This window comes from Saimiri boliviensis, chromosome 13 (genome assembly GCF_048565385.1).
Source record: "Saimiri boliviensis isolate mSaiBol1 chromosome 13, mSaiBol1.pri, whole genome shotgun sequence".
NCBI classification, from domain to species: Eukaryota; Metazoa; Chordata; class Mammalia; order Primates; family Cebidae; genus Saimiri; species Saimiri boliviensis.
In genome coordinates, this window is record NC_133461.1 from 101,276,614 (window position 1) to 101,287,659 (window position 11,046).

Here is an 11,046-nt window from a genome sequence, read left to right on the forward strand (position 1 = left end):
GAAGTTGCTGAACTGGGAATCGGTGTTCTGGTGTCCAAGCCATCAACCAGCTTCACAAATTGAGCCAAACGTCTTTAACCCCTCTTGGCTTTTTGTTTCTTATGAATAAAGTGAAAGCGTTGGATTTGATTTTCTCTAGAGTCCTTTCTAGGTTTAAGTCCATGAGGCTAGGGGATTTCATGAGCACCCTTTGAAACTGGCAATAACAAGAGTTAAAAAGCAAGTCATGTGATAGCAGGAACCCAAAGGCCTAGCACCAACCCGATGCTTGTTTTTGTTTTTTTGAGACAGGGTCTCACTTTGTTGCCCAGGCTGGCACGCCGTGACATGATGATGACTTACTGCCGTCTCAACCTCCCAGCTTTAAATGATCCGCTTTTCTCAGCCTCCCATATGTAACTGAGACCACAGGTACACACCACCACACTCAGCTAATTTTTTATTTTGGTAGACACAGACTGGTGTCATTCAGGCTGGTCTCGAACTCCTGGGCTCAATCTATCTGCCCACCTTTGCCTCCCAAAGTGCTAAAATTACAGGCGTACGCCACCACTCCAAGCCCCAGTCCTAGCTCTGTGGCTCTCTGCAGCTCATTTACCCTCTCTGGTCCTCCACAGAATTAAACATAAACAAACAAATAAATGTCTTAAAACTTTTTAAACCCATCTCTTTCATGCAGGATGTGTGGATTCACCAGTGAATAAGTCTACCATCCTCAGAACGTAAAATGTACTTAAGAGATGCTAAAACATTTGCAGGAAATGGGCACAATGAGGTTTTAAGAAATTTAATCAAATTAGTAGGAAGGAAAAGAAAAATAATCTCAACTTTCTTAAATACCAGAGTTTGCCACTGGGACTTTCTGAAATAATATTTGGCCTTTGAAATTATATTAGATCTTAACTTTTAAAATTTCAATCCATCCCAAGATTAACACCAATAAAAATGCAGGCCAGCTGCTCTCCCACCTCCTAAAGCCCTTGTCTGTCTTCCCAAATCCCTGCCCTCCCACCTTTCCTGTTTCTACAATATTGCTTATGTCAACGTAATACCTTTGCAGCTCAGGCAAACCATTTTTCTTAGCAACACAATTTCAAAAGACCCATACATGCTAGTTACCTAAAGACCTTCAAGCAAGACTCTCCCCTTTGACATCACCAGCCAGTCAACCTAACCCCAAATATGTGTGCAATGCCAGGTACAATTTAATTACAAGAGCGCGCACTGTCAGAATGTGCCAATTTGTTTAGTTAGGGTAGGAATTATTCTGAGGGGGCTGAGTAAGTTTGCAAAATTGTTCAGCTGAATTCAGCTGCCTTCCATGGGGATTTCCTCTGGAGGAAAAGAAAAACAGATAAAAATGTAAGCCTGGTGCCAGTGTAGTATAACGTAGGGAATGAACTTGGGAGGAAATGATATTCAAAGAAAAATGCAGAGAAACTTTAGGATCCAATCCTCCGTTTTCCAACAGTAACAAATATCATCTCTAACATTGATATTCAGCACAGAAAACACATAGAAGACACTCACTTGGCTGAACTGTAACAGAAAAGGTATAAAAATAATAGAACTTGGTTGAATTAGCCCCATTTAAACCTGTCTTAAGATTTTCCTGAGTCTGTAAGTTGGCCAAAGCAAACCGTTTGTTGTTTTTTTTTTTTTTTTTTTTTTTTTTAGAGAAAAGGTTTCAGTAATATGTTCTAGTTGTTCTTTATTTTGTTTTTTAAACGGTGTTCAGTCCTCCTGCCAGCAGTATCAGTACCAGCAATGGGAAATGGGGAACCTGAGATGTTTGTGAACCTACACTCTCCAAACAGTGTGGAACAGCTCAGAAACCAGGTCCCTGAATTACTCAGAAGACAAACTCAATTCTCCCTTCCCTTTGCTGTGTAGACAAAGCCTGGATGATCAGCTTCAGATTCAGCGACTTTAGTTAAAAGGCTTTTAGGGTTATTCTCCAACATGCAAGTCTAAAGTTCATGATAAGTGTTTTCTAAAACTGAAAATGACTCTAAGATTTAAAAAAAAAAAAAAAAGAAGTAAAAAAATAAATAAAGCAAAGAGAAGAGGAAAGTGAACTTGGCAATAGGTTAAGACTGTGTTGGTAACAACCCCAGAGAGACTCAGAGGTGCTCTTTTTTCCTAATGAATGAAAATGAAAGCTGCTCCACTGCTTCTCTCTGCCTTGGTTTGGTTTATTTTATTCTTGTACTTATTTGGAGAACCTTTTATTTGAAACACTCTCAATTTATTCTCCCCATCTCCACCCAGAGCCTTCGAAGGAGAGAGAAAAAAATAAAACAAGTTGGAAGTGGGAGGTGGGGAAATATGAGAAATCTTATCACGATCCTGAATCATACCTGCATTTTTCAGAAAGGGAATAAGAAGAGGGATAAAAGATGGCTGGGGAAGGGAAAAAATTCCCAGCCATGGACAGAGGGCGTCCAGTCAACCAGACTCCAGCTCACGACAAGCGAATGTGTCCCTGTCCCCTCCAAAATCGTTTTTAAAATTCAACCTTCAACTTTCAAAAATCTGTCTCTAATTTCAAACTCAAATAAGCGCACAGCATGGTGGCTTTTGTTTTGTTTTCTTCTCCCCAACTCCTCCCTGCGATTGCATAACAAAAGTGTCTAAATTCACACCATCTGGCCGATAAAGACACTGGCCTCACTGCCCGGCTGGCCCATCTGATTAGGGCCCTGTCTAGCCTGCGCCTTGTGGCGAAAAGTCACAGCTGTGGGGTTTGCTCGAGCTCAATACAACTCTGTTATTAGCCAGCTGTAGGCCTTGAGACGACTTCTGTTCAAATTATAATATCTTTTAACCCTCTGAGCATTGAGGGCTCAGGGGTGGCTGGCAGCGACATAACAACTAGATTTCTTCTTGCTAATAACTGGCAAAATGAAGCAAAGCAGAGAAGAGAGGAACAGAGACCATTGGGGAAGGGGGGAAAAAAAGTTATTTCTAAAGAGATTTATTTTGTCTCTGCTTTGTTCCCCGTTTAAAGCTAAACACCAATTTATGAGCCTTTTACTAAAGATTATAGAACATAAAACCATCTGGGGAAGCACCCAGGTATGCCAGATAACACTATGCAAATGAAACTAAGTATATGCAATAACCCTTGAGAAATGGAGCACCTGATTCTGATTCCTCCCTCAATCATTGACTGCTACAACTGGCTCGTAAAATGTAAGAGAAGAAACTTTCCCCCCTTCCTGGAGAATCAACCAGCTCTAACTGGTAGATTGAATGATAACTTTCCTTTTGGATACATTTAATATTTGCCATCACACATCTCATCTGTACACATGTACACATACATGCGCTGCAGACAGTATCCATCCAATGGATCATTTATTTACACATAACTAATATTTATTTTAAATTCTAGTTTGGGAAGAAAACAGCAGAGCATCTTCCCAGGTCTCCAATGCAGAGAAGTTACAGTACATTAAATTTTTATATTGTGTTACTAATGCAGACTAAACTAGAGGCTTTAAAAATTGATGCTGCTACTTAAACAGCATAAAATGAGGAGGATTTGATTGGGCTTAAAAATAAAAATGTCAGTCTTAACTACAGCTGGATGCAGCATGCAAGTATTATTTAAAATGATAGGTATAATTCATTAGACAATGGATGCGTTTTTGGTTTGGTTTTCTTTCCTTTTCAGAAGGTAATCTCTCCAAAGAAAGGCAAAATAACAAACAAACAAAAAAAAATCCTTTCAACTAACGACCTCATCAAAGCATCCTGACTGTTTACATCGAGGTATTATATGAAGCACATCTTAGAATTGTATTTTCTTTCTGAACAAAGTTATCAAAAGTCCCTGGGATACTGGAGTATCTATCGTCTTACTCCTCCCAATGCCTTCCTCCCCCCCTCCCCCCCAGCTACTCCAGTAAGGAAGCCTTCATTGCTTTCAGCTGAAGCCACTGGCATTTGGAAAGTTTGTTTTTTTAATACTTGGTCAAAACCAAAACAAACATGTCTGACTGTTATGGTTTCTTCCTGACTGGGTTGGGGAGGGAGACAGGGCTTCAGGGAGCTGCCCATAAAACAGTCCACACTAAATCAGATAGCCTGCAATTACCCTAAACTAGTAAGTCTGGAGTTGGGAGACACTCACCAAAGCAATAGCCAAGTAAGGAAGGATTGAGGCTTTCCCTCCAATCAGAGCTTTTTGGAGGAAGAAAGGCATGTGTGGAATAGGCATTTAAATTTTCATGATAAAATAACCACACTCTTTCCAGAGTTTCCTATTTATATCCTTTCTTGTTTGCGGTGGGATCTCCAGCACCCAGCCAATACCAGGCACATACTAGGTACTCAATAAACATTTGTAAGAGTAAGTGTGAATGCAATTTCCTCTGATTTTTAAAATTTTCTTCTAGTCAGGCAGAAGAAAGGTGGATAATACACAGGGCTCAAGGTGGAATGGATTGGTCTCTGAAAAGAAGATGGGAAAGGTGCAGAAACGCCAGTAGACAACCTTTCGCGACGCGAACGTCAGAATTCAGCTGCTGCTCCACACTCCGATCTCCCTGCCCCTCCTACGCACTGGTGGGAAATGGACTGATCTTTCTTCCAGGTAGTTCCTTTTGACCTGAGAACCCACACCCCCACTCCCCCCCCAACACACCCGCACGTGAATTCCTAAGAGAACAACTCCCAGGGATGAAGAAAACGCCCCCGCATCAGCTCAGGTTCCTGGGTGCCAGGAAGCGCCCCGGAAATGAGCCGCTGGACCCTCTGGCGGTCCCTCGCCCAGAGTAGGAGTCCTTCCAGGGCTCTGACTCAGTAACTCCACAAGTGGCCCGCCTGGAACTCTACTACGAAAGGCCCGGCGGGAACTCCAGCCGAAAATCCCCGATTCCAAACCCGGCCCGAGTTGCCCAGCCCACTTCCAGCACTACCACTGACCAGGGGACAATGGAGACTTTCCACTGGTCAGAGGAAACTCCTGCGACATCAGAGACGTGGAATCCCGAGTCGTTCTGGGTTTTCTTTCCAGTCCTAAGGGCTATACTCCAAGAAACTTGCATAAAAGGGTTTCCGTGAATCTGCACCCTGGACTCGCCCGTCTGCCCGCGAAGCCGCCCAGCTGCGCGCCCTTACTCCCGAAAATTAGTCCCTGGAACGCGGCGCGCCGGGCGGGGCTCGAGCACCTGCGGGCTCTCCCCGCAGGCCTGGGGAAAGGCGCCTCTTACCTACACATCACTTCGTGCGTCAGGAGAACTCGGCACATTTCCGGATTCTTATTCTGTCCCTCGTAAGCGATGGGCTGTGAAGTAGGTGGGGGCAGGAAGGGAAGATGTGGAGCGGGGTGGGGGCAAGGAAAGAAGGGACTTCAGAAGGCGCACAACATCGCTTTTTCTCCCACCGCGTGCCACCGCGATAGGAATTCCCGCTAGCAGCACTACCTGCGCGTATGAGTTTGGACTCAACTGAAATCATAGAGAAGTTTGCCCCAATGAGAACATCATTCTTAACAAAATGGAATGATTGGGGAACTGCATCTCGCAATAATTGTTTCCTCTCCATCCTTTTTGTTTGCCTCCCTTCACCCCCAGAGTTTCCCTGAGCCAGACAGAACAGGACACTTGATGAGACAGAAAGAAGAAAACATTTTCCCGTGGAGGGGGCTGTGGAGTCTGACCCAGGAAGTCGTGGAGGACAGGCAGTCAGAGACAAACTGGGAGGTTTGGGGGAAGGGGGGAGGTCAGAGACAGACGAAGAGGAATCAAGTGACTTCGGGCTCACCTGCTTGGTGACTGAGTCGATGAGCCTGACGTAGAGGTCCTGTTCCGTACGGACACCTGTGGGGACCCGACAGGCAGGAGTTAAGGGCCGTGGAGCCCCTTCCGGGCACCCCAAACCCATCTCTGCCCTGTGGCCAAGGCCCAAGCAGCCTCTCCAGACTAAGCCGCCCTGGAGACAGTGACCTCCCGATCCCCTGTCCCGGGTAAACCTCCCGCCGCCCTGGTCTCCAAGCCATTCCTGCGACTGATCATAGCAAGGTCTCCGTGTGCGTCCAGGAAGCCGGCTGCTAGGCGCCGGCTCAAGGTTGCTGTAGACAAGCTCACCGTTGCTGTAGAGGAGCTGTAACTTGTAGTGAGTGCCATTGTTGGTCTTCTCGTTGCCTTGTTCCTGAAAAGACAAGCAGCGTTCGATTCCCCTGCCTTCCAGCCCCCTCAAAAATGAGGGAAAGAGGAGAGAGTGAATCCCTACCCCACGTCCCTTCTCCCCATCAAAAGGCAGCTTTGAACAATCACCTGTCCTACCCTAGGTCAAAGGGCATGAGCATCTGCTTGTCCTTGACCACCCTCGGAAACCTGCCAAGACTCCTAGCCACTTGACCTTTTCTGGCCCTCTATCTCCTTTAAAAATGTCCTCAGAAGAGAGACCCTTGAGTTTCGACAACCAGACAACTCGCCAAAGCTACCTTTAAACAGGTACCACCCAACCCATCAGGCTCTGTCTGTCCTTAGGAAGCCCCAAGGCTTCTCTTGGCAGAAAAGTGAAGGGACTTGTCATTTGGAAGGGCAGCATTCGGGCCTATCCTGTGAGGACTGCGCCTGCAGGGCCAGGAGCTCAGAGACTGAGGTCCAAGTTCAGGAGGGACTTTGGGAAGTGCCTGCTCTAAAGCTCATATTGTACATCTGGGGACACTGAGGACCAGAAAAGGGCAAGAGATTTTCCTTCAGTCACACATGGGTTTCGGAAGACTGTCCTTCATTTGAGATCGAATCCAGCCCCCAATTCCAGGCTTGAATTTAGAGGAGGCTCTGACTTGGAGGAAAGAAGGCACAGCCTGAAGGCGGGCCAAGGTTGGGCTGCCGGCTTCCATTTAGTTTTGCAACCCTGCTGGCTCTCGCAGGTGCAAAATAATTAAAATTAACCCCGAGAAGGGGAGCAGTGGCCTTGGGTGTACTTTTTAACTATGGTCTAGTCCGAAGGGCGTTTGCTCCACCGTCAGTCTACAACCAGGCGCTACTACGGGCGCCAGGCTCCCTGCGCAGAGCGGGGAGCGCTCCTTCAGTACCCGGTGGGGAAGTGGGGGTGGGAGGAGGTTCGGGAAATAGACTAATTTAGAGGCTCGGGGTGAGAAGCCTCGATTTGTCATCCCTGATGGTGTGAGTGGAAAAGTGTCCCGAGAGTGACAGATGGAATCGTTAGTGCTTCGCAAAGAGGGAGTTATTAGGCCGCGGAGTTTGGGGGGTAAGTTCCGCTTACTTTGTCGTTCTCCACAAAGTCCACGAAGGCCGTGCGCTCGATCTCCACCGGCTGGCCCTGCCTGTCATAGAGTGCCAGGACGAAGTGAAAGAAGTTGGATTTCCGCAAGTTGGAGGGAGGCTGCTTCTCAAAGTGGGCCCGGGACAGGGCGACCCCGCTGCACAGGGAGACAAACGGGGGACACAGGACAGGGGCAAGGACAAAAAGACGATGTTACTAACCGCTCACAACACTGCAGAGGGGTAAGAGGTCTACTTCTGAGGTCCAGAGTTCTGACCCTTAGGCCTTTTCTCCAATTCGGTTAAGACAGAGGAGACTCCTTAGCGGAGTCACCGTCGCCACGGGGTCTGGGTGACAGGGCTGATGCCTGGGGTCTCTGACACCACCCAGTGATCTGGCATCCCACCGCTGGGCCACCCACCATCCCGTCTTTAGGGGAAACCGAAAGACCAGGGCTGCCCATCGAGGCCCAGATTGGTCCCCTAAAGAGGTGAGCCGCGTCCTACACCATGGGGATGGCTCCATCCACTCCCTCAGGTGGTACTGCTGGGTGTATCAGGATGCAGAGCTGGGACCCAGAGTTAGGAGAATAAGTGCCTCCTTCCCTTCGGAAGAAGCGACCCTTTTATTTCGTATTAATTCGAGTGACCCGTCCTGGACCCAATGCCCACAAGGCCCACAATGCTAACTGGGAAAGTAGTCGGTAAGAACCCCAAGGTGCAGGCAGGAGAGTAACACAGAGTCCACGTCTGGATCCTTGGGCTGCTTGCCTCGCTCTTCCGAAAAGCTGTGCCTGGGACAGAAGCAGCGGGGAATCCTCGAGACCAGCCCCGGGGATCGCTGGCCACCCCAAATGAGATGACCGACATAAGGGACCCTCGATCCCAGAGGTGCTAGGTGGGGAAAAGCTAAACTGTTAAAAGGCGAGAACCTCCTTTCCTGGGGCTGCCGCAATCCCCGCTCAAGCTGCGTTTCCCCTCGGCGCCAGCGGAACCCAGTGACTGTGAAACCCAAGTTAGGGGGCCCTCGAGCGTGTTGAGTGTGTGCGCACACTTCCCAGCCCACGGGTCGCAGTCAAAGCCGACCTGGCCATCAGATCCCATTTCACCGAAGACTTGGGGCGCAGGGGCGCAGGCGAGCGCATAGATTGCGATGCTGGGGTCTCCCAGCCTTGTACCTCGGGGCGCGAGCACCTTCATTCATTCTTTTGAAAGGGGTAACATTTTGGCTAGGATCTCCCCGACTGAGTCTGCCCGTTCCAGCTTCAACAAACTTTGATCCCGGGAAGGAAGGCAGGCGAGGGAGGCGTCTTTAAGGAGCCCGGCTAAAGAAATGCGCGGCGCAGCCGGCTCTGCAATGCCGCCTTATTTCCGTCTGCTCGCCGCCTGGCCAGTCCCGGAGCGCTGCCACGGCAGCCGCCGCCACGCAGTGCGGTCGGCGGGAAGGAAATCCTCGTGCCCCGGGCCGCGGGAGGAAGGGAACCGCCGCCGGCCCAAGTCCGGGAGCGATGAGATTTCTACTTCCTCTCCTCCAAGGGTGGAGACCGGTTCGCTCTACCCGGGACACCTGGACAGTTTGGGAAAGGGATACTTTCTCCGAGTGATGTTGGCAAGTAAAAGTGGGTGGGTGGCCAGGAGGGCAGACGACGAGACGAGGGTCGTGGAAGAAGTTCATGGGCTCTTTGGGGGTAGAAGGGCGGCTTCTCTCGCAGACAAGGACCTGGAGACCGCAAATCCCGACCCAGTCGTGGTGATGATGGAATGGGACCGTAATGTCTTCGTAGGGTAGCACCCTGGACATGGTATTTACTGTCCCAGCACGCGGACGCCTAGACACAAAGTCAACCTCAGGGATCCGCAAAACCAGAAGCTGGTGACGCCTGCGCCTGCCTGGCTGCCGGTCGCCTTTCCTCGCCTCTTTCTTCTTCCGCAACTCCTTCTACCGTGACTCCGTCTTTTCTCTTCTTTTTAATTTCTTCTCTTCTCCAGCTCCCCAACTCCGTGCGTCTGGCTCACCGTTTTACCTTTAAGCCAGGACCCTCCAGCCTGTCCCCTCTCCCAGAGCTCCCGGCCGCCTCGCCTTCCCCGGCAGCCGCTCCGGCTTCTCCCGCTTCTCTCGCCGCCGCCACCCTCTGGCCACGGGCTTCCCGGGCTCCAGGAATCGCTCAGCAAGATGCGGGAGGCAGGCGCTCGCAGGCGGCGTGGCGAAGCCGGGAGTGGCGGGGAAGCCGGCTTTCCTCCCGCGCAGCCACTGCCAGAGCGGGTCCTTACGCTCCGCTCCGGGCCAGGCTGGCTCAGCTCGCAGAACTAGGGACTGAGCTGGGAGATTTGGGTACTACTTTGTCATTTTTCCTTGCAAAGCATGGACTGAGGTAAAGGAGTGGGAGAGAAACGCCAACGACCAGGCAGTTCAGAAACTCCAGTGCTGGCTGCCCGGTGAGCGTTCCCCTGACTGCGGCGTTCTGCTTGCCCGAGGGCGAGCCCCAGCGCGCAGGGCCTGGGCGACAGATGGGGGTACAGGGAGAGAGAAAGCAGGGGAGGGGTGCACAGGGAGAGACAGACGGTAAGAGCGAGAGACCGAGAGCATAATAATTGCGCGGCCGTGTCGTTACCTCTGTGCGGCGACGTTAGCGTCCACCACTCCGACATTCCGGACCCAGGACCTGACCGAATCCATCTCTGCGCCCAGCGATTTCTCTTTCAGAGCTGGTCCTCTTCCTAACGTATCTTGAATCCCAAACATTTAAAAAGTCTGATCCTCTACTGTCGCTTTAAAAAATGAGTTACAGCAATACAGTCCTGACTGTTTCCAACGTTGCCAGCAAATCGTCTCCTCCAAAGCAATCCAAGAAAAGGGATCAAGTACCCAAGTTTGAGTCTTAGGGGAAAAAAAAAAAGATAACCCGTCCTTTGCTTCACTGGCGAGGTGCGGACCGATGTAGCCAAAGTTTGGGTTCTTATCCTCCGCAAGTTCAGATCTGCCGCCTCAGCCCCTCCACCCTAGGTGGCTCGCATCCTTCCAGCTGCAGCGCTGCCTCCTGAAAGTGATCACAATTTAGAAGCATCACCTGTTCTGGGAGAAGCTGGAAGAATTTGATGGCTGCCTAATCTCTCCCCTTCCTCCAGGTCCCCCCTCCCTGCTCCTCCCCACCGTTCCAATTTAGAAAAAAAAAAAAAAAAAATCCCCAACAGGATCAGTTGTAAAAGGAAGGGGAAGACCCGGAGCCGAGAGGAGGCGGTGGTTGCGAGCGCCGCGGAGCCGGGCTCGGGCTGCAGCCGCGCGCGGGCCCCATGAATGGGTTACTACGGCCCTGGCCGCGGGAGGCGGAGCCGCGGCCCGTTAAGGAGCCTCATTTGCATGGACGCTCGGGATTGGCCGGCGCCGGGTTAGCCGGTCCGACGTCCTCCTGCGGCGCGCGGCGCGCTCTGCGTTGCCGGGAGTCCGGGAGGTGAAAGGGGACAGAAAGCTGCGGACGTCGCGTCCTTGCACGAACCCCGTGTGCGTGCGCAGGATTGGGGGGGCCCTGACACCCTGCACTGACTTAGGGTAGCCGGGCTCTGCGGGCTGGGGACGCACGGGCTCGGCCTGGCTGCGGGAAGCCTCGGTGGATCCTGCCTCTAGATGTAGGTGTTTGCAGCCTGCCGGGAGGCACGTCCGTTCCCGGGGTTCGGATCTGTGTGCATGCTTGTGAGCGTGGCCACGTGGGCTTCTGTTTTGTGCAAACGTCCCCCAGAGCACCCAGCTCCCCGAACGGCTCCCGCAGGTCTCCTGGAGTTCCACGGTGATATCAGATGTTGTGTG

General features: G+C 50.8%; 1 protein-coding gene across 1 annotated transcript in view; it reads right to left on the minus strand.

Annotated features, from left to right (window-relative positions):
* The window catches only part of EBF2 (EBF transcription factor 2), a 210,532-nt gene extending 199,975 nt beyond the window's left edge, over positions 1 to 10,557 (minus strand). Inside the window, exons 1-5 of the mRNA XM_003937186.4 lie at positions 9,857 to 10,557; positions 7,246 to 7,402; positions 6,096 to 6,159; positions 5,773 to 5,828; positions 5,220 to 5,293 (exon numbers count right to left, since the gene is read on the minus strand). Of these exons, the coding sequence (XP_003937235.1) occupies positions 5,220 to 5,293; positions 5,773 to 5,828; positions 6,096 to 6,159; positions 7,246 to 7,402; positions 9,857 to 9,987 (482 nt within the window). The 5' untranslated portion in view covers positions 9,988 to 10,557. The remainder of the gene's footprint in view (positions 1 to 5,219; positions 5,294 to 5,772; positions 5,829 to 6,095; positions 6,160 to 7,245; positions 7,403 to 9,856) is intronic.
* Positions 10,558 to 11,046: the final 489 nt, after the last annotated feature.